General features: G+C 39.5%; 1 protein-coding gene across 1 annotated transcript in view; it reads right to left on the bottom strand.

The window, feature by feature from the left end:
* Positions 1-24,437, bottom strand: part of PSD2 (pleckstrin and Sec7 domain containing 2) — a 63,123-nt gene that overhangs the window by 20,023 nt on the left and 18,663 nt on the right. Inside the window, exons 7-8 of the mRNA XM_015812148.1 lie at positions 4,328-4,417; positions 2,005-2,048 (exon numbers count right to left, since the gene is read on the bottom strand). Coding sequence (XP_015667634.1) covers positions 2,005-2,048; positions 4,328-4,417 — 134 coding nt within the window. The remainder of the gene's footprint in view (positions 1-2,004; positions 2,049-4,327; positions 4,418-24,437) is intronic.

Here is a 24,437-nt window from a genome sequence, read left to right as displayed (position 1 = left end):
TGTTAAAGAAATGAATTTGATGTTGAATCTTACAACAGCTGCAAGATTATTGGTAGCCCAATTTTGGAAGAAGGACTCTTTGCCCACTATAGAAGAATGGACGCTTAAAGTGTCAAATTTAGCAGAAATGGCTAAAATTTCTGCTTATTTGAAGGATCAATCACAAGAAAGATACATCTCGGTCTGGAGAAGATGGATACATTATATTCAGAATAAATATGGGACTAAAAAGTTTCATTTGGGTTATGAGTAAACTCTAGAGTATTGTTATTATTAATAGTTTATTTTAATGGAATTTTTGTTAGTTTTAATTATATGATATTATTATTTTTAATATTAGTATTGTATTGTTTAATATTTAGGTTATGAATATGTTTATTATTGTGTTTAATTTTAATTTGTTTAAATTTGTGTTAAAGGGGAGTTAAAGTGCATTGTGGACTTGGTTATTTTAATAGTTGGTTAATGCTAGATAGATTTTGATTATTATATTTGTAACCCTGTGTTCAGCTCTGGGAAGTGGGGGAGGGGGAGGGTGGGGTTTTGGGGTGGGTATGGGGGTTTATACTGTAATCTTCATAAAACTTTTAATAAAAAATAAATAAATAAAAATTGTTCACCAAGACAACTACTGTGTTACATGCTTCAGACTCTTTTCTGGCTCGGTAGAGCTTTAAGATCTAACATGCAGTATCATATACTGTGCACTTTCTCAAGCATATTTAACCACTTCCTCAATTAAAAAGAGAGCCAGTTGGTTTAATGATCAAGGCATTGGGCTAAAAATGGGAGACCAGGAGTTCTAGTCCTGTCTTAGATTTTAAAAGCCATCTACCTGACCTTTAGCCAGTCCTTTCTCTCAGCCTACGAAGGAGGCCAAAGCAAATCACTTGCCAAAAAATTTGTCCAGAATATTGCAGGGACTACAGGTAGTCCTCGACTTACAACCACAACTGAGCCCAAAATGTATGTTGCCAAGTAAGACATTGTTAAGTTTGAGTTTTGCTCCATTTTATGACCTTTCTTGCCACAGCTGTTAAATGCTGCAGTTGTTAAGTTAGTAACACGGTTGTTAAGTGAATCTGGCTTCCCCATTGACTTTGGTTGTTAGAAGGTCGTAAAAGGTGATCACATGATCCCAGGACACTGCAGCCATCATAAATATGAACCAGTTGCCAAGCATCTGATTTTGATCACGTGACCATGGGGATGCTGCAACAGTCGTAAGTGTGAAAAACGTTGATAAGTTTCTTCAGTGCTGTTGTAACTTTGAATGGTCACTAAACGGACTGTTGTAAGTCAAGGACTACCTGTACAATATGTTTTCCCAAACATGTGAAATAGATTATTCAGTAAAACCCATATAGATGAATTTCAGCAGCAGTTAAGTCCCATGAAACAAGAAATAATATGGATGAGACTTCCAGGATAGAGAAATTGATTATTGTCCCACACTAAATGGCTATGTGAGGGAACAAAGTTTTTCTTTTTCCTGGCTTGTATTAAAATCCAAACTAAAGTATTTTCAATATCTGATGCTAAGCTCTGCTTTGAGGTAATCATTACTGAACCCTTTCCCTAAATTTAACATTTAATTTAGATTAGTCTAAAAAGAATGCTGCTAAAATGTAAATAAGCATTGAAAATAATACAGTACAGTAGTCTGAGTTCCATTAAACAAGAAAGTCTCTGTGCCAAACTTGATTCTTGGTGACTGAATGGATACATCCATGTTGGGCTGGGGGCAACTACAGTGAAGAGGTTTCCCCTTGCCTTCTGGGATATGGCTTTGATTTCCCAACTTAGCCTACAGCCTTAGGATTTCCCTGATGGTTCCTAGGGACAACCCTCCTTAATTTTTCTCAGATCAGCCAAGGTTGGCTTTAACATGTCATGCCCTGCAATAGATTAATTAAATAATTTCAACCATTGACCCCATACCTCAGTTACAAGGTAGGCTACAAATAGAAAACAATACAATGTATATTTAAAACAACTACTTACATTGCCCATTCTAGTTTTTCATTTTTTATGGAGTTATACAGGGTCTGAAACAAGAATATAGTATTATCAGAATATTTCTGAATATCTATTAATCATTATTAAATTTTCTGAAATGAGAAAATATTTTTACAGTTATCCTAATGTACCATAGGGCAAGACAGCACTTACTTAGTATTCTGTGTACAAAAACTAGACATAATACATTTTGCTTTAGCACTGAAGGCATGGGACAGCATCTTCTATTTCCCAGGGACAATAAGCCACTAAACTGATTAGTTTAGAACAGGGGTGTCAAACTCAATTTCATTGAGCGGCGCATCAGCATTGCGGTTGCCCTCGGGGGGGCGGGGGGGCGGCCTACTGGGCATGGGTGGAGTGAGTGTGGCCTACTGGGTGGGCGTGGCCAGCTCTACATCATTCGCGTCAAGGGTGCCTGTGGGGGCCTAGGCAGGAGTGGGACAGATCTGAGGGTCTCTGGCAGAAAGGGGTGGGACCAGGGCAGAGCCCATCAAGCCAGATATGTGAAGTAGGCGAGGGCCATTTGCTGGCCACTTCCAGGCGATGGTGCATTTCTTCATTCCTCATAAAGGGTGACACCTCCCCAGCATGCACCCAGGGGGTGGGGCCGACGCGGCAGGGGCTGGTTCCTCGCTGGTTCCAGACGGCCTTGTGGAGCTAAGACCGAATGCATTTCAGCATAGAGGGCCACCACAAAATTGTACATTGGCTCCCAGCCAGCCTGGGCCAGGGCCAAGGCAGTGGGGGCCATTCCCTCACTGTTTACAGGATGGCTTTGCGGGCCACATGAAACCACTTCGCAGGCCGCATCTGGCCCCGGGGCCTTGTGTTTGACATCTCTGGTTTAGAACAAGGTGTACAGTAGACACTCGTTCTTGAACACCCTCAAGCTGCCTCCTTGTTTAATGGCCAGCCCTATATGGAAAAATAGGTTTGAAGAACTTGCTTATTTATTATGTGACCATTGTTCAGAGTATATGAGCAATAAATAATCAAGACAATTTATGTTTTTTCATTAGGTATTCCTTTAGAGCATTTTTAGAACTACCTTACTGTTTTATCTTCATAGCTCTGGTTTTAAGAAGATTGCAACCAAAAGAAAATGGTCTAATTTAAGTGAGCTTTTTTTTTTGTAAAGAACGAATTCTATAAGATAGCTAGCTGTTTGATATAAATCTATATTAATCACGTTAACAGTGGCACAGACTACATGATCATTCTGCATTACTTCTTGGTTTTTATTTCTTGTAAAACCTGTTGTATTTTACTATGAAAGGGATAAAGAAATGAACATCTGGAGAAACCTGTGTTGCTATATACAAGTAACCTGATTCTCCCTATTTGTTTTAGGTCTCCATCATTTTCTATGTGACTGAAATATGCAAGTAGAAGGAGAAATATACCAGAAGCAGAGATAGAACTGAAGCAGTAAAAGTATTCAAAGGTGATTCTGAATCAGTAGCAGTGAAATATTGCTTACTAAAGCAATTCAAATAGCAATAGCACTTAGACTTATATACCGCTTCACAGTGCTTTACAACCCTCTCTAAGTGGTTTTACGGAGTCAACATATTGCCCTCAACAATCTGGGTTCGCCTTTTACCAACCTCAGAAAGATGGAAGGCTGAATCAACCCTGAGCCAGTGAGGATTGAACTCCTGGCTATGAGCCATTACATGACAAGTGTGGTTAGAAATTAGTATGTAATTGGAGGACACACATATTTGGCAATTGCATCATATTCTGATACTTTATATTAGGACCTATTTTCCTTTCCAAGTCTGTACTACTTCAAAAGGTAGTAGAAGATGCATCAATTTGAATACTCCTAGGTGAGCAGCTTCCTATTTACACAAAATAAGTGCATTAAATAAAAACTTGGGAGCACCTTTAAATCTTTTCAAGAGGCAGAAGACTTTAACATAAAAGAACTCTGAATTCAGTATTTTCTATATTTGTAATCTGAAGTAATATAACTCTTTTTCTGATGATTTGCATTGAGTTTCATCAATTTGAGAGCCTCTAGAAGTCTTGACCTACAATTTTCATAATCTCCAAGCATCATGTCCATTAATTATGTAAACTGAATAATACGGATTATAGTCTAAGACATTTGTAGGACAGGGTGACAAAGGCTGATATAGACAATTTCTTAAGGATGAAAATGAGAATTTGCAGGAGCAGCATGTAAGCATTCGTAGATTATCATCCATTACATACAGTATGTGTTGTGTGAATAGGGTCTCAACTTCAGGCACATGGGCTTTTATCAATCATAATGACTCATTTTGGGGTATAGCATTACCTTTAACAGATCCTTTGCAAAATCTTTCCCATCATTCAGTCCATCCAGATTTGCTGTAAACTGTTGGCAGGACATCTTTTTCCCAATATTCTATAATGCAGAAGAGCAGATCACTGGACACCTTTTTTTTTCTTCAAAAAACCATAATGTTTTAAATACAATATGAAACATATGAATATTCAGATAAATAAGGCAAATGCTTCCTATATAGCAATATTTCCCTAGAGATTAGGTCCAAAGTGCAGCAGAATGAAAAAGAAAGAAAAATAATAGATTCATTTTATAAGCAGCCATGTTTTAAATGAATCAGGTTTGCGTATGAACATGAAGTGAACTAACAGATTCTTCTCTGGATTCCATTCCTGAAAACTTCCCAGAGAAATGAGAAAGAGGATTCCTTACTGCAATCTCATTGGCCTCTTTCCTTAAAATCAGTTTGAAAAGCCTGTTTCATCTAGTACTGCATCATGGGACTCCAAAGTGCTTAACTGGTAAACTATCAAAATTAGAAGCTCAACTGGAGGTGGGGAGAGGGAATGACCTAAGCCAGTGGTGGCGAACCTATGGCACGGGTGCCAGAGGCGGCACTCGGAGCCCTCTCTGTGGGCACACGTGCCATTGCCCCAGCCTTGCGTCCCCCCGTGACCCCCTCCTCTCCAGCAGCCCCCCTGAAGGAGAGTCACCCCTGAGCGTGGCCCATGCGTAGCAGCGCAGCCAAGGACATGGCAGCCAGGCAGCATAGATAAGACTCTGCCCTCACACTCCATCGTGCACAGTTGATGCTGCAGGGCGTGGGCAGAGGGCGTTACCGCCATAGCGCTGCTGGGCTGCCTGGGCAATCTGTGGCGGGCCCTGGAGGTGGTGAGTGGCCCTGCAGACAGGCAGGGCGGGGGATGGGGGGGCGGAACGGGGGTGGGACAGGGTGGAGCAGGGCGGGGCCAGTTTTGGGGCACTCGATCTCTAAAAGGTTCGCCATTACTGACCTAAGCCATTTCAAACAGTTGTAATCCCTGAGCGGTCCTTGGTGCTCTCTGAGCTTGCTTGTTTTCTTGCAAACATTTCATTATCCTAACTAGGTAACATCATCAGTGCTAGTAAGGAGTGCTGTTTGGTGTCAGTTTATATTCTGACAGCAAACAGCACTCCTTACTAGCACTGATGATGTTACCTAGTTAGGGTAATGAAAGGTTTGCAAGAAAACAAGAAAGCTCAGAGAGCACCAAGGACCTCTCATTTCAACCCTGAGCCACAAATATTCTCCTTCATTAGTTGTAGTCCCTGTTCACATATTACTGAGATATTCCTATAACATACTGTATCTAGTATATTTCTTTATTCTAAATATGTCAAATACTTTACATTGGGGCTTAAAAAACATTCAGATCAGGGAATAACTTCAAACATACTCCCCAAATTAATTTAAGAAAAAGAAAAATCACCCAGTACAGCCTTCTAATGGCTTTGATGATTAGAATATTCCTATGTATGCACAGAAGCTAGATTTTTTTCATTGATGCAGAAATCTGAATTGTATTGATCTGACTTGGCAATTCAGTTGAGATATATAAATTGGGTCAATTTTCTAAATAATTCAAACAATTGACTGGTGTTTTGAATTATCACACAACCATAATTCATAGATTAGTGCAGAATATAGGTATATCACTGGCATGGTATGTAAGGATACAACATTCCACATATGGGATTAAAAGTTGATGATGTTGCTGGGGTGATACCAGAACAATCATGGGAACCCTAATCTTAGGAGACAGTTGTGGCTTGTTAAATCTGAGCAAGTGTCACAGCTGACCTCCTGTAAACATTGCAAAACATGTTGGAATGGGGTGCTATGGAGAAAACTACAAGTAGTCCTCACTTAATGATGGTAATTACAACCAGAATTTCCATCATTTAAATGAGGTGGTTGTAAAGTGTGATGTCACATGATCCCCATCCCTTAGCGGTGGCAATTCTAGTAATTCTGGTTGCCATCAGTATAAGCCAGGATTGCAGGTTCTTAAGCAAGGACTTCATGTGACTGGGCCACGTGCTATGGAGTACAAGATCCTATGGGGATGGGTGCTGCAGGCAGATACACACTATGGAATATCAGATCCAAGGATCTCACACTTGGTAGTAGGGCTCCTCGAGAGAAAAAGCAGCAGCAATTTATAGGAGTGACTTGAAACCTTCTCTGCTGGCTTTGACTTTGCTTGGGAAGGCAGCAAAGAAGGTTGCAAATGGCCATCATGTGACTGAGAGACTATAACTATTGTGAATGCAAAATGGTTGCCAAAGTGCCCAAATTGTGATCATGCGGCCATTGGGGTGCTGCAACAGCTGGAGCATCAAGGATCGGTCATAAGTACCACTGTTCAGCACTGTTGTAGCAGTGAACGAGTTGCTCTGAATGAGTGGTTGTAACCCGAGAACTACCTATATTGCAGTTTGTTGTGCTTATTCCTTAAGAACCATGCTGAATAACTATCTTATGCTGAAATAATTGAAGGGGAAATAGACCAGAATATGACTTTTTTATGGTCATGAGAATATCCCAGGGTTTCAGGTATTGCACTCCGTCCCTTCTTTTCTTCATATTGCTTTATGTGCTAATTACTTTACACAGGTATAGCAAAATGTATTTTATCATGCAGATAATAAGGAAAATGTTCAATTGTTTCTTTTAATTGCCTGCCTGCCTGCCTGCCTTCTACGTTTCTGAAGAAATGTACAGATCTGTAAACACCCAAATTGTTTCACCAGATGGCAGCACTGTCCTAACTTTGTCTGTGCTTGGAAGTGATGCAGGGTCAGTTCATAACTGAATGTGAGACCACTTGAGAGAGAATCTGAGGCCTGTCAGGTAGACTGCAAAATTGAAAAACATGCGGGAAGGCAGTAACGACACAGCACTTCTGTGCTGCTGCCAAGTAAACTGCATGGATTTGCAGGAGGTAAATTTGGCTAGTGGGCGTCTTTATCTTTTTTATTTAAGTTCATATATAAGGTGATCTTAGCCAGGAATACTGTAGATACAAACTGTTGCATATACAGAATACTCCATCCATGGAATGTCTGTTTTCGGATGATCAATGCATGGAGTAAAATCTGCAAGCTCCATAGGGTTTGCTTCATCAGAAAAGGGGTGGCCTGCTTTGGGCAGAATCTGAAGAGCCTGATATGCAGCTGTGGAATTAGAAGCAATATTTGTAAAATTACCTTACTTTGGAGATAACTGGTGTGCGTGTGGGTGTCCTTTCTCAACTTTTTAAAAGAATTTAGATGCACACACCATCACTTGTTGCTTTAAGCAGCACATTTTTGCTCTTCCATATTGTGATCACATAGTGATACATCGCCAGATCACCATATTGGAAGAAGCTGTACGTTGAAAAGAATGCCTGTGCTGTTTCACACAAGTGGGTGAATATTCACAGGATCCTTTAAAAAAAAAAAAAGACCCACCACTTAGTTACCTCCAAGGTAAGATACACTTTTCCCTTCTTCATGGCTCTTACAGAAATTTATTTCCTGTGAAAGAGAAGGAAATACCAATGGAAATTTCACAGGTATGTGGGGAAGGATTGAGTCTAACAAAAGCAACATATGAAGAGATATGCTTTCATTTTTACAGCCACAGAACTATAAAAACATTATCAATAATAGTTAACAGAAGAAAACAACGGGGAACTGTAAACAGTGTTGTATAAAGTCATTCCCACAATCAATTTCTGTTTTTACTTCTGGAACTTTACTCACAAATGTTAGGCTAAAGCTTTTATGAAAAGATGAAACATGGTAGATTGGTGGCAGGATTTTGAATTCTTTATTTTTAAAATCTGATTTTAACACAAATGTTCCTTACTTTGCTGTCTATTTGCTAGGAAATATGATGAAATTTACAGCACTGGCAACATCTTCAATGGGAACGCCAATGTTAAAATTCAAGTAGGCAGTCCAAAGGTTTTTGAAAACTATGTTCACAAGGAATGATGATGGTTCACAAACATTGCCACATGATCCCTCTTATTAAAGGCTGGCAATAAAGACTTGGAGTGAACAATGAAACTAACAGTGCCTCCATATGAAAGGCTTATTGTACGCTAAGATTGTACAAAACATTCAAACAAGGTGCCTTACAAAATGTGGAAACACGAACAAAGCACCTCTCCCTGAAACTTTATAGAGGTGCATAAGAGTAGTGGCTTTTGCAAGACTTGTACACCCTTGTGACAATAATTTCCAGGCATCTAGGAGTGAAATGGTTGTCAAACTGTGGCGAGGAAGTTTTCTCTGACATTCAATCAGAGCTGCTTTTTATGACTTAAATCAACAACTTGGTCTTCTGCACTCCAAAACGAGAGAGATTGGGACTTACCCTTTTTTGAAATTTTTTTGGGGGTATTCAAGGAATCCTATGATATCCCTACTCAGTTATCTTTTCCCCAGAGAGATATAGATCCAGATAAATATCCCTTTCTTCATAGGGTTCCACCCTATTCTAAATTGTTCCAGTTTCTCCAAATCCTTTGTAAAGTATGGTGCCCAGAACAGGACAGCACTTGAGCAGGATTTGGTTAACTCTGGCTCATGTGAAGTTTGCAGTCAGCAATAAGATCTCTCTCTCTCTCTCTCTCTCTCTCTCTCTCTCTCTCTCTCTCTCTCTCTCTCTCTCTCTCTCTCTCTGTGTGTGTGTGTGTGTGTGTGTGTGTGTGTGTGTGTTTGTATATGCACAGCTACGAGTCAACGTTGACTTCTGGCAACTGCAGGTTTCTTGGCAAGATTTTGGAAGGGGCTTGCCATTGTTTCCTCCCTAAGACTGAGGGAGAGTCACTGGCCCAACACCACATAGCTAGGTGGGATTAGAACTCAGTTTCCCAGTTTCTAGCTTGGTACCTTAACCACTATATCAAACTAGATAAGGTCAGCAATACTAAGTCAGGCATCCCAATTACTTTAGGTGACAGGTCTAATTGGCATAAATTTGTATCGAATCCTCACAGTAGTAAGCCAACAACTTTTAAAGTTGTTCTTTGTTTTCCTGCAAGGCTCAGTTACATCTTACTCTACAGTGCTATTTTTCTTTCTGAAAATTCAAGAATCTCTTCCACAAGGATTTGAAAACTGTTTCTGGGTTCTGTTATTACTCCTATTTCCTGAGCTTGCTTCTAATCTGATCCTTCCTTACAGAGACTTGTCTCTTCTATTGTAATAAATCTTTACTCCTTCTCATTTGAAACATGGCCATTCACAGCTGCAACGATCTTCTTCTTCAAAGTCTGTTAGAAGGTTCCACTTGATGCAAGATTCTGTATACTCAATTGTTTTCAAGCCGGACCCAAGCATATTGTAGATCACGACTGCAGAACCACATCACTTTCTCTTTTGGTTTAGGTATATTTGTTTTAGATTTCTCCAATATACAAATCTTCATTTTGGTGACCTTATTAGGTGCATCCAATTTCCACTCAAGTTTCAATACCCCGTAATGCAAGATGTAACACTTCCTTTTCCTTTCTGTTGTAGAAGTATGTATAGCACAAAACATTCAGTTTTAGGCTCAAAATATACAACAAAATAATATCTACACTTTCATGCCCTGAGGTCAAATAAAAATGCATTGTTTTCTACCCTGAGAACTACAGAAACCCAAGGAGAGTCTTAAAGACCTGGTTGTTTCTAAAGGCCCAGAACATGGTGTGACTCCATTAGTATATTTTGTTTATTATTAAATATTATGAGTCTTCCTATAACAGTCCCCACTTCCCTACTTTAATTATTTCTATACTTTTTAAAAAAGTGATATATTTAAACTCTTGTAAGCAGTTCAAAATCAGATATGACTGGGTGGCCATAGCAATCAAAATTCTATAAGCATATAAATATCTATATGCTTAAAGAGCCTTAGTCTGCCAGATCAGTCCTGGGCTGAGGGATTCATCCAAGCAGGCAGGCAACAAGTGCATTCACTGGATAGAGATGCCTCCTAGGGAATGTATGCCTGATGCATCTCTTCAACACCTGGAGTTCCCCTTGAATTCTATTTCTTAAAGTAATTGGTCAGGAAGAAATTCAATCACTGCGCACACTGAGGCCTGGGCAACTGCAGAAGGTCATTCTGCTGAAATTGCTTTGCTCCGTGATAAGAGGAAGCACCATCTGTACAGCTTCATTTGCATGAGATTAGTGAATTAAATGTACAAAATGTCAAAGAAAAAACATAACAAAAGCTGAATCAAACACAAAACAACATTTGAGGGGGAGGGGGGCAAGCCAGAATCAGGCTTGACTGAAAGTGGCCAATATTCTTTTCACTAGTATCTGCTGACACTGGATTAATAACACAAAAGAGATCTACAATATAGGGAGTTGTTATACATTTATAGTGTATTCTTTACATATTCTAATCGGAACTTTGGAAAATGACAGTAGGTTGTATAAGGAGAATAGAATAGAGCTGGAAGGGACCTTGGAGGTCTTCTAGTCCAGCCCCCTGATCGAGCAGGAGAACCTATACCCTTTCATACAAGTGACTGTCTAGTCTCTTAAAAATCTCCAGTGATGGAGCGCCCACGATTTCTGAAGGCAAGCCGTTCCACTGGTTAATTGTCCTTGCTGTCAGGAAGTTTCTCCTTAATTCCAGGTTGCTTCTCTCTTTGGTCAGTTTCCAACCATTGTTTCTTGTCCTGCCCTCTGTTGCTTTGGAGAATAGTTTGACGCCCTCTTCTTTGTGACAGCCCCTCAAATACTGGAATACTGCTATCATGTCGCCCGTTTCTTCTTCTTTTTTAGACTAGCCAAACCCAAGTCATGCAGCCGTTCTTCATGTTTTAGTATCCAGGCCTTTGATCATTTTAGTTACTCTTCTCTGAACTTTTTCCAAGATCTCAACATCTTTTTTGTAGTATGGTAACCAAAATTGGTTGCAGTATTCCAGGTGTGGTCTTACTAGGGTTTTATAAAGCGGTACTAATACTTTGTGTGATCTTGATTCTATGCCCCTGTTTATGCAACCCAGGATTGTATTAGCTTTTTTGGCAGCTACTGCACACTGCTGGCTCATAGTCAAGTGATCGTCCACTAGGACTCCAAGGTCCCTCTCACAGTTGCTGTTTTTAAGCCAGATCTCGCCTAATCTGTACTTAAACCTTTGATTTTTTTCCTGCCTCAATGTAAAACTTTGCTTTTCTCCACATTAAAGTTCATTTTATTGGATAGGGCCCATTGTTCAAGTTTGTCAAGATCCTGACCTTATCTTCTAGGGTGTTGGCTATTCCTGCGAGTTTAATGTCATCTGCAAATTTGATGAGTTCCCCTTCTATTCCCTCATCTAAGTTATTGATGAAGATATTGAAGAGTACTGGGCGTAAGACGGAGCCTTGTGGTACCCCACTGCTTACACCTCTCCATGACACTGAAAATATTTTGTATGTTAAAAATGAAAATTATCAGGCATTTGAGTTCAAGCCTGACTGAAACGTATGACTTAAATGCCTGAGTAACACCATTTTCTTCTAAATCAAAATACATCCTTTTGTCAAACATCTTTGACATTCCTCAGATAGGGTTATGTTGATAATTTTCATTTTTAACATACAAAATATTTTCACTAGTTTCCTTATTATTGGTATATAAATCTACCTTTGATCGCATTGTGATGTTATGGCACGTTGTACTCTGTAATTTTTTAATACTTTTTTAAAGCTTTCCCTAAAATGTGAGATTTATATTTTAGTTACAAGAGAGAAAGGTATTTTTTGACTCAGAATACAAGTAATCCTCCACTTAACTACCACAACTGAGCCCAAAATTTGTGTTGCTAAGTGAGAAATTTGTTAAGTGAGCTTTGCCCCAGTTTATGACTTTTCTTGCCACATTTGTTCAGTGAATCACTGCATATTAAATTAGTAACACCATTGTTAAGCGAATCTGGCTTCCCCGTTGACTTTGCTTGTCAGAAGGTTGCAAAATGTGATCACTTTTTTCAGTGCCGTTGTAAGTTCAGTCACTAAACAAACTTGTTGTAAGTAGAGGACTACTGTACTTTGAAGATAACATATAATCTAAGAGGTCTCCTGGGAATCTTGTAGAATACATGAAAGAAGAAAGAAAAAAGTCTTAACTGGGCCTGGTAACTGTTGAAGTTAATAGCTCAGCTAAAACAAGTATCTCCAAAAGGAATTTTTAATTGAAGAGGAATCACTCATATACAATTTTTTAATGAAATAAGCCTCAAAAAATATGAATTGAGCCATCTAATGACTCACCAATCCCCCCAAAAGGATTGAACTATATTGCAACAGTTTGAGACAATTTTTTTAATATATAGTAAAGCTTCTGGCTAACAAAAAAAATGTCCTGCACATCAATATGTAAGTTAAATAGCATTATGACAATATATTAAATAACATCACCTATGAATCATTATAATATTGATAAGCACATTTAATTAATGAACCATAAATTGCAGGTAGCCTCTTTGACTTCACAACAGTTTGTTTAGTGACCATTCAAAGTTATAATGGCACTGAAAACACTTATGACCACCCCATGGTCATGTGTTCAAAATTCAGATGCTAGGCAATGGACTCATATTTATGATGGGTGCAGTGTCCTGGGATCATGTGATCACTATTTGCAATCTTCTGACAAGCAAAGTCGATGGGGAAGTCAGATTCACTTAACAACTGTATCCCTAACTTAACAACTGCACTGATTCACTTAACAATTGTAGCAAGAAAGACAGTAAAATTAACAAATGTCTCACTTAGCAATAGTGAGCTCAACTGTGGTTGTAAGTTGAGGACCACTTGTAGAGTCAGTACATAATGATATGATAAAATTACACTATGCTTTTGTGTGAATTCATATGTGGGAAATATAAAGTATGTGAGACAATGAAAACAGGTGAAAAGAAAGAAAAACTTTTTTCAGGAAGATTTCAACATAAGCAGCTTGTGGAAAGTAGCAACTTTGATGCATTCTCAATAAGACACACATGACTTCCAGAACAGCAGAATGTTCTTATGTACACCAGATAAGGCAACAAGACACCATGGGGGGAAAAAAACCCTAGAAGTGAGAAAAGTGCAAAGATGGCTCTGGCCAAACTTGGATAGAAAGCATAAAGTGTACAGAAATAATAAATGTGGCTATCTGGACATATTTTAATCTGGGTAAACCATGGAAACAACACTGATTACACTTTCCAGTGTAACACTGATTACACTTTAGACAAGATAGGAAAGGGGAGAAGATGCCTTCATGGAGTTCCTTGATTTCTCATTGTCCTTCAATATCATTGAACATTATACCATTTGGGGCCACCACCAAGATTTGGGCAGCATTGCTCTAAATTAGTTCTTCCTAAAGAGACAGTTGCAGGAGGGCGGAGAGATCGGGCCCTACATTCTTCGTGACACTTTCCCTGCTCCTATTTAACATCTGCATGGGTGCCATCATCCATCAACATGGGAACCAGGTCACTAGTGTGCTGCTAATACTAACTTTATAAATTCACAGTGAGCCAATCAAATGGTATCATTAAAATGCTGTCTGGTTGTCTGGAGGGTGCTCAGGCCTAGGAGAGGAACAGATTAAGGTAAGACAAAGTGGCTCTGGATTGGAAAGCCATCCAACTACAGAGAGATACCATCTTTTGTTCAGGACAGGGTTGCCCTCTCCTCTGCAGAACTGGTTCGTACCTTGGGGGTTCTGGACTAATATTTCCTGCCTGATGAGTAGACAGCAGCTGAGGCAAAAAAAAGGATCTTGGGTGCCAAGTATGAGCCTTGCAGGAACAAGAGACTTTGCTCCTTTTTAGTTATCACCAGGTTGAATTACAGCAATCTGCTCAACAAGGGAATATCCTTGAAAAGCTTTTGGAAACAACAGCTGGTCCCAAATATATTTGAGTAGTAATGGGCATGCCATACTCACATGTAGCACTTCTATTTCAAGAGCTGCACTGTTTACCAGTGTAGTACCAGTAAAGTACTGGTTGCCCCCTTTAAAGCTCTTCATGGTGCAGATCAATTATATTAAAAGCAAGATGTTAATTTTTTGCAAAGCAATCTGGCATGCATACCTGGCAATTAAATAACAACAGATCATGTTAAAATATTTAAATTCTCGGCCATAGTTTCTCACAGCTCTACCATACAGAGCACATCAAAATTAGGTACAAAAATCAATAGTAGGAACATCACTTTCATTTTGCCGGGGGGGGGGGCACAGGATATTCTAGGAGTGCTAAAAGTATACTTTGGGCTAAGGCATTGCGACCATTTTATTCCTTTCCCCTTCTGGACAGGATTCAGTCTAAATTCTAAAGAACGTATATCTACATGAAGCCATTGGGTAAGATCTGGGTCTGGTTGGGGATAACAGACTTTCGGCTGAACCTGGTAAGACTGAATGGCTGTGGGTGTGGAATTTTAATTCTGGATGGGGTTGCACTAATAAAGAAGTGACATCCTGGTTCATGGTCCTTTCTTTAATAAATGAATATCTGCAGACACCTCAGAAGCATGTATTTTGAGAAATGACACTCATGCACATCAGAATGGCCCCTTCCTCCTGCCTTAAAATATGGTTACAACATAATGCCACAAGAACTGGAATGTTATAATTGCTCCCTCTGGGGAAGAAGAGTATTTTAATGTTTGGCTCATTGGGTGTGATATTCATATTTTAAAAAGTTTTGTACATGTTTATTATTTTTCCTGTTAATTTGTTCTGTTCTTATTGTTGATATTGCTAAACTCAATTATTTGTTTTTAATCTGAATATACAGAGACAGGAATTATTGGCTCATATAATATCAGTGGCTTATAACTCTTGGAAGTATTACTAATTTCAATAAGTCAAAATGAGTTTAAAGAGCAAAGTTGAGAAAAAGTATATGTTGCATACATTTCCTTTTTTAAAAGTACACTTTAATAATAAACAAATTTATTTATAAAAATGTTCTAGTGACTGAACTTACCACCTGAGAAAGGTTAAACAATACAGTAAAAGTAGAGGATCCAGGAGCAGGAGACAAAGAAAAGAGAAAAAAACAAATAAACAAAAAGAAATTAATGTCAACATGTACTACTGAATGGCTACAATTCAGAGAAGCCTTCCAAACTTACACCTTCATCATATCACCACAACCATCTCACTTACAAAGGAACTTAAATCTGGGACCTCAAAAGTTCTCTGCCAAATCTCCTCCAGGTAGAAAAGTTGTGAGATGTTGTCTGTGGTAACTTATGCCTAGTTCTCACAAATAGAACATGGCATGCTAAATCTATTTTGTGTTTGAGTAATTTTAGCTCAAACTAGAATTTCTGTTCACAACTAAGGTTCTTCTGTGAAAGTGATCTCAGATCATCCACAGTTATTTTTTCATGCCCAATATGGAAATAACACTATTTATTCCCTTGTGTAACAGTGAAAAGCCTGTTGGTGAGCTGGCAATCTTAGGTATTCTATAGGTTTAAAGTCATTATTCTTTTCCAAAGAAAAGCAGTGTCAGGTCTGCCAGGTTTGGCTTGGCACCTCACAGGCATCCTGCCATCAAGAGCTAGAGGGGAGGGGAAGAGGATGGATGGGCAATAAAGCTCTGTGTGTACATGATGGGAAACAGGGAGGGGGGAATGACAAGCGATAAGGGCCAGAGCAGCTCAGAACCAGTTTATACCAGCATCCAAGGCCAAGCACCCTGAAAAAGTATGCGGATTACCACAAAACATCTCAGCATTCTCAAAACACCTCGGCGAGTTCCAATTGGCTGAAGATGAACTAGTCATGGACGGAGGGCTGGGATGAGGGGAAAGCTTTCTGTATCTTTTGAGTGCAGGAAACTCAGAGCTAGCCTGACTTTACTGCAGCCAACATCTATAGTAAAAGAACCCTTTGCTTTAACCAAATGGAGTCGAGGGTCTTTCTTTCCTAAGGGATCAGATTGGGGCAGGTCTGACAGGCAGGAAGTCGAGATTCAGGGATTAATGGGAATCATGCAGCTATTGTTTGAAGGTACACAGAGAAGCAGTGAATTTAGTAGCAGATTTCTGGATGGTGCTTGAAAACAAAAACCCAAATGCCCCAAATCCTGGGAGAATTGAATCTAGTAAGGTACATTTGGCATATAAAATATAGAAAAAAGCCTGGGGAGAGGAGGAATTTCACCCTTTCTGATATTTTCTATTCTTCTAATCCTCCATTTCTATCAGACTCTGAAGTAAGTCAGGCCCTACTTGCCTGGCCTTTTGAAGAGTTTGAAGACCTGGCTTTCCTGACTTGCTTGAGGCTCTTAGACAAACACTCAACTTTGGGGGTTGGCTAGTGTCCTAAAGAATCTCCCTCCCCCGTTAAACTTTATTCCTGTTGTAACTGCCTTCTATTAAAACATATTTATAGGTTTGTGTTTTAAATTGTGCACTGCCCAGAGTTGCTCTGTGAGTGAAATGGGAGGTCTTTAACTTTGATTGATAAAGTAAATAAATAAACTGCAGGTTAACTGCAGATCATACTCTCCTGTTAGATATCTTAATTTAATCACAGAGTAGTTAGAGTACTTTGGGATAATTAGGAAACCTAAAAATGCTTTGTATCAAGGCTGCAGCTGTGGAGGTGGTCAATAGTATTAAGCACCTGGGGGAGCAGATAACTAACAATCTGACTTGGTCTCTTCATACGTTATCTTTAGTGAAGTGTGTAAACCAGAGTTTGCATTTCCTGCATTGGATGAGGAAAGCACGTTCTCCTTCTGTCCTGACCACTTTTTACAGAGGCATGATTGAGAGCATTTTAACAAACTGCTTCACTGTTTGGTTTGGTGGCAGCAGTGCCTGAGATAGAAGGTCCATACAGAGAATGGTAAGGACAGCTGAGAGGTTTATAGGAAATTTGCATCCTGTTATTCAGGACACTGCTTATAAGCACTATGTGCTTAGAGCTCAAAGCATTGTTAGAGAAACCACACACCCACTTCAGTCTGTTTCTGTTGCTCCCCTCTGGGAGAAGGTTTTGAAGTATTTAGAGCAGAACTACTAGATTCTGAAACAGCTTTGTTCCTTATGCCATCTATCTTGTAAATTCGCAGGATTTCCCCCCCCCATGTATATGTATACACTCCAACTAGACTGGGATGTTTCTCTGTGTCATATACATGTGTGTATATGCATATATATCCACATATATGAGAGCTGAATGCAACATTTCATTTTAATATATAATGATTCGTGTAGATTTAAAGTGACAAAGATTCTATTCTATTCTATTCTATTCTATTCTATTCTATTCTATTCTATTCTATTCTATTCTATTCTATTCTATTCTTTATTCTTCATATCTCCAATTTTGGGGTTGCACTCCAAAATCATTTTGGTCTGATAAACCTGGTTAATTGGTTTTTTGTTTTGCAATTTAAAAGCTTAGTTCTGAGGAAAGGGAATCTCCTGTAATACCTCATCCAAGTTCCCTTGGGAGGAGCATTCAGAATCAGAAGGTGGCAGGTTAATATAAAGGGCTGCCATAAAGAAAAGGAGTCAACCTATTCTCCAAAGCACTAGAAGGCAGAACAAGAAACTGTCAGGTCTGCCATTGCATTGCTTTAGCCCAGCTTCACTTTGATGGCATCCTGCCATAAAAGGGGAGAGGGAGAAGGGGATATAGGGGAAGGGGATGACAGGATTGCAGAGACCAGAGGTGCTAGTTTGGAAGAGAGCCTGGCAGATCCAAGGACGCAAGCGTGAGAATGGCACCAAAGAGGTGCCAAACTTTACGATTGTTATCAAAACACCTAGTTTGAATACAATTGGATAATTGTAAAAGGACATGGGCCACCCCTCCATGGAGAAAGGAGCATCAACCACCAGCCCCAGTGACCAAAAGCAACTGGTGTTCTTCCTGATCCAAGTGTGGAATTACATGCAGGAACATGGGGCCCACCTGCTGAAGTAGAGTAGAGTGAGGAGTGTAATTATGGCTTTGGAAGGCGAAACAGCAGAGTGATGGTGACCCTCCACAATGATGATGTGATGGAACTACGTAACTTTGACAGGTTTACGGCAACATGAGGAAATGGTTTGAAGACCCCCTAGCCAACCGAATAAAGAACAAAATTATAAGGCAAGGCAGATGACCTGTGGCTGCCTACATTCAAGAATTTTGGAGCCTGGCTTGTAGGCTAGCCAACTGGCCCCAACACATGCTGATTGAGTGCTTCCAGGACGGCCTGAGCAACGAGATCTTTTACACTTGTCTCTCCAGAGGTGCACCACGAACTCTCCAAAGTTGGTACGTCCTGGCTGATGAGGTGGAGATTGATCTGGGTAGATACCATGGCTGGGCAAATTGAGAGTGGAGATGATCTTTCCCTACAGAAAAGGAAGCCCCAAAACCAGGGAAGTGGGATCCAGGCTGACCCACTAGCTGTTTTCGCTGCAGCAAGGAGGATCATAGAGCAGCTGACTGCCAAGCACCCCAACTGGCACCTAGTCCCACGCAAAGAGGCAAAGGCTCCACAAAATCTCAAGAGACAGACTTTAAATGAGTGGAGGTATTGAATTCATCCCACCGCCCAGCAATGGTGAGGGAACATTGGCCAAACGCCCCAACCCTGTGGCAGAGAGTGACAATGGGACAGATGATGACCCCCTGTGATCCTCATGACAATACCAATAGAACTAGTGGTACCTTCCTTGGGGTGCAAGGAAATCTGATTGCATTATTGGAATAATAATAATAATAATAATAATAATAATAATAATAATAATAATAATAATAATAATAATAATAATAATAATAATAATAATAATAATAGTTGGAAGGGACCCTGGAGGTCATCTAGTCCTATGTGAATATTTATATAAAGGGGTCCTAGTTTACCTGGTGATATTTTGATTTACACTGAGACTATGGCAGAGCATGTGAGATTAGAGCAGAACTGAAAAAATTGTGCCGCCCAGCTATATGCAAAACTCTCCCAGTGTGAGTTCCACAAAAATAAAATTGATTATTTGGGCTACCCCATTTCCCATAAGAGGATAAAAATGGACCCCCAAAAGGTGAGAGCAGTACTGGAATGGGAACCTCACATACCTGTAAGCTCCAAAGCTTCCTGGGATTTGCCAATTTCTATTGGCAATTCTTCAATCATAATAGAGCTGGAGGGATCTTGAAGGGACCCCTCCTCTCCAAGGAGGAGACCCTATAACATTTCAGACAACTTACTGTCCAGTCTCTTCTTAAAAATCTCCAGTGAAGAAGCACCCACAATTTCTCACTGCAAGCTGTTCCACTGGTTAATTGTCCTCACTGTCAGGAAGTTTCTCCTTAATTCCAGGTTGCTTCTCTCTTTGATCAGTTTCCAACCATTGTTTTTTGTCCTGCCCTCTGGTGCTTTGGAAAATAAGTTGACCCCCTCCTCTTTGTGGCAGCCCCTCAAATACTGGAATACTGCTATCATGTCCCCCCTAGTCCTTCTTTTCAACAGACTAGCCAAACCCAAATCCTGCAACCGTTCTTCATATGTTTTACTCTCCAGGTCTTTAATCATCTTAGTTGCTCTTCTTTACACTTTTTCCAAAGTCTCAACATCTGTTTTGTAATGTGGTGACCAAAACTGGATGCAGTATTCCAGGTGTAGCCTTACCAAAGCTTTATAAAGCGATACTAATACTTCATGTGATTTTGATTCTATGCCTCTGTTTATACAACCAAGAATTGTATTAGGGTTTTTTGTGCTGCACACTGCTAGCTCATAATTACATGATCGTCCCTCTCATAGTTACTGTTTTTGAGCCAGGTTTCACCTAATCTGTACTTGTGCCTTTAGTTTTTCCTGCTTAAGTGTGGAACCTTGCTTTTCTCCACATTAAATTTCATTTTGTTGGATAGGGCCCATTGTTCAAGTTTGCCAAGATCGTTTTGGATTCTGAGCTTATCTTCTGGGGTGTTGGCTATTCCTGCCAGCTTAGTATCATCTGCAAATTTCATGAGTTCTCCTTCTGTTCCCTCATCTAAGTCATTTATGAAGTTATTGAAGAGTCCTGGGCCTAAGATAGAACCTTGTGATACCCCACTGCCTACTTCCCTCTATGTAGATGTAGTACCATTAAGGACTATTCATTGAATATGGTTTGTAGCCAGTTACAAATCCATCTGGTGGTGATGCTGTCTATCCCACATTTTTCTAGCTTACCAAGAAGTAGATTGTGGTCTACTTTGCTGAAGTTTAATATACCATGTCCATAGCATTTCGCTGGCCTACTAATTTAGTCACTTTGTCAAACAATGAAATAAAATTGGTTCAGCATGATCTGTTTTTAACAAACTCATTCTTGCTATTAGTTATAACTTTATTTGCTTCTACATGTTGGCAGATCTATTTTTTGATTATTTTTTCCAGTATCTTCCCAGGTATTGATGTTAGGCTGATTGGTCTGCAGTTTCCTGGGTCTGTTTTCTTTTCCCTTTTTTGAAGATGGGAACTATATCAGCTCTTTTCCAACCCTCTAGTAGTTCCCCCAGTGCTCCAGGATTTTTGAAAGATATGGTACAATGAGTCTGAGATAATATCTGCCAGCTCCTTCAAAACTCTGATATGTAATCTGCCAGGTCCCAATAATTTATATTTATCAAGATTAGATAGGTGTTCTCCTACCATTTTCTTGCTTATTTTAATTTTTATTTCTAATCTGTCTTTAACGGTTAGGGTTTTGGTAGGTTGGGATATGGACTGTTTTTTGCATGAAGACTGATGCAAAGAATGAGTTAAGCAGTTCTGCTTTATCTCTGCTGCCTATTATTTCCTTGCCATCATCTCTCTTTAATGGACTGACCGTTTCCTTGAATTTTTTCTTGTTATTTATATGCTGAAAGAAACTTCCCTCTTTCCATTTTTTGAACTTGTCCTTTTTATCTTTCATTTTATCAGAGAGATATTTGTGCAACCATGCTGGTTTCTTCTTGGATTTCTTGCTTTTCTTTTTAAGTGGTATTGTACTGGACTAGGCTCTTATGATCATATTTTTCAGAGTTTCCCATGCTTGAGTTGTTTTTCCTTTTAGGATTTTCATCCATGGAATCTTTCTTAGGCTTTCTCTGAGTTTGTTAATATTCATCCCATCATTTGCACTACCTATCACTAACCTTCTAAAGACTAAGAGAGAGGGAAAACCCAAACTGAGCCAGCCTCTCAAATGGACAGGAAACATGGTGATCTTGGTGGTAATTAACCTCTTTTACAAACAGATGCCCTTCATACCATGTCCCAAAATCCCCTTGGCACGCACGCTGGCCAAGCTCTTTATGCAACCTGTATATGGACTCCATAGTACCCCACAGTGGATCGTCTCAGATTGCAGAGTTCAATTCACCTCTCAATTTTGGCAAGAGTTCCTAAGGATGCTGGGCACCATGCAAGGATTTAGTTACTCCCATCATCTCCAGATGAATGGAGGCTATGAATGCACAAATGGCGTCCTGGAGCAAGGTGCTATGTTAACTACCAACAAGACAGTTGGGCTGACAACCTCCCATTCATGGAGGTAGCATACAACAACACAGTCCACAGCAGCACTGGTTTTACACTGTTCTTTACACCGGGTCAAGACTTCATGGTCATACCAGAACTGCTGCAAATCAATCCCCAAAATATATCATTAACAGACTGGAACGATAAACTACAAAGCATCTTGCCAGTAGTCTGCAAAGTGCTGGAAGAAACGCATGAAACATACAAAAAATAAGCTAATAACAAATGATCCAAACCAAAAGACTTTAACATTGGAGACAAAGTCTACTTATTTACCAAATACCTCCAATCAAGATAACCCTCAAAGAAATTCGGACGAAATACATTGGAACTTTCCCTATAATTAAAATTATCAACCCTGTGACAGTACAATTAGAATTACCAAAAACCCTCAGATGCATTCACCTAGTTTTCCACTGCAGCCTATTGAAACTGGCAATCACTTCCCACTTACGCCTAGCAAAGAAACCACCTCCAACCCCTGTCCTTACTGAGGGAGATCAACATTTTGAAGTCAAAAAGATCTTAGATTCACATAAACATAGAGGAAAAATACAATACTTGATATCATGGAAGGATTTCCCCCCTTCTGGAACTGAATGGGTCGATGCTCAACACATTTGAGCCCCAAGATTCCTCTGCAAATTTCACAGTAAATATCCTGACAAATCCCACTGAAATCCTTGTAAACTCTAACCATTTCTCTTGTTTTTTTTCTGTTTCAGGAATAAACCACTTTTTCAAGGGGGCAGAAAGTCAGGTCTGTCATCGCATTTCTTTAGTCCTGCTTCATTTCGATGGCATCCTGCCATAAAAGGGGGGGTGGGATAAGTAAGGGGATAGAGGGAGGGGGGATGACAGGGACCAGAAGTGCCAGCCTGGCAGATCCAAAGACACAAGCATGAGAACGGAATGTGAACACCCACCACAGAGGCCCTAAACTTTAGGACTGTTACTAAAACACCTAGTTTGAATACCATTGGACAATTGTGAATGGGAGAAGGGAAATGCACTGGGTTTACGTGGGAATATTCAGATATGGCTTTCCTTATGCTGTAACCACTTGGCTTTAGTAAAAGTACACCTTGCAATACAAATGGAATCAAGGGTCTTTCCTTCCTAAATGTCCAAGCTAAGATAGGCCTGACAGAAGCAATGGATGGAAGCTAATCAAGGAGAGAACCAACCTAGAACTAAGGAGAAATTTCCTGACAATGAGAACAATTAACCAGTGGAATGGCTTGCCTCCAGAAGTTGTGGGTGCTCCATCTGTCTAATGTCTATATATATTTACCCATATAGTATGGCTGTTGTATTATTATTTATTATTCTTTACTTCCCCCTTTTATTGATGATGATGATGATGATGATGATGATGATGATGATGATGAATCTGTTGCTTTGCATGTTCACCGAGTGCTTCTGTAGCGGAGACAAATTCCTTGTGTGTCAAATCACACTTGGCCAAATAAAGTTCAATTAAATTCAACACTGGGGGCTTTTAAGAAGAGATTGGGCAGCCATTTGTCTGGAATGGTATAGGGCAGAGTTCCCCAACCTTTCTGGCTTTGCAGACTGGCGGGGGGGGGAGGGGATGGTTCTGTTTGAGTGGTGGGCAAGCGCACGCAGCTCTACTACTGAATGAAATTGGTTGTTCTGAGACAAAATACCTCACAAATGTCATCATTTTTATTTCTATAAAATGAGGAAGGTGGCAGAGACTTGGACAAATATCAGAGAAAACCTTTATTTATTTAAATGTATTTATTATTAAAATTATATACTGCCCAACTCCCATTAATTCCATGTGGTTCACTAAGTAGAAACAGAAAAAAATAACAATAAAACAATGCAATAGTAAAGAACAAACAGTGGCAAAAGTGGGCAACAATAAAGACAGATCCACAATAGTCAGAATTTCCATCAACCACTTTAACCAAAGATCTGGGCAAAGAAGCAGCAGGAAGATTGAAAGGGACCAAGTTGTCTGGTGGGGGGGGGGAAGGAAAACTTAAGCCAATAAGAAAAGATGAAAATCCAGGCAGAAATGTAGATTTTAAGTAGGTCATATTCACAGCAAAGGACCACATTTGAAATGCAAGGACGTGCTTCAAAAATGATTCTCAAAAACGTGGACTTTTTCCAAATGAAAAAATGACCTGTAGGGGCCCAACAGATCTCCAAAAAGAAGTTGGGATTAGATTTGCATTGCTTTTATTATATAGATGTGTTATATTACAATTACTTATCTTGGACTATTTTAATGATCATACTTTTTTTTAAAAAAAATAACTTGATTACTGAAAGTAAAATGGTTGGGAGGACTGTATTCTTGTAAAGAGTTTTAATGAAGTGCAGCTTTAAATTTGATTGATTAACTGAGCTGTAAAAATTTATGCCACATATATAAGAGAAAGAGATGCAAATTAGGAGATTTAATGCCACTGATCTACAAGGCAATTGGTTTATTTGGTGTGAAGTGTTTTTTATTAAAGTAATTGTTTTTCAGTGTACTCAACAAATTTCAGCCTTCATCTAACAAAGGCACATAATTCTACTTTTATTGATGTGCAAAATAAAAGT

This window comes from Protobothrops mucrosquamatus, unplaced genomic scaffold, assembly GCF_001527695.2.
Source record: "Protobothrops mucrosquamatus isolate PMUCROS unplaced genomic scaffold, P.Mucros_1.0 scaffold71, whole genome shotgun sequence".
In the NCBI taxonomy this organism is placed as follows: domain Eukaryota; kingdom Metazoa; phylum Chordata; class Lepidosauria; order Squamata; family Viperidae; genus Protobothrops; species Protobothrops mucrosquamatus.
Note: the sequence above shows the minus strand (reverse complement) of the source record. Positions and strands in the feature narration are given on the sequence as shown.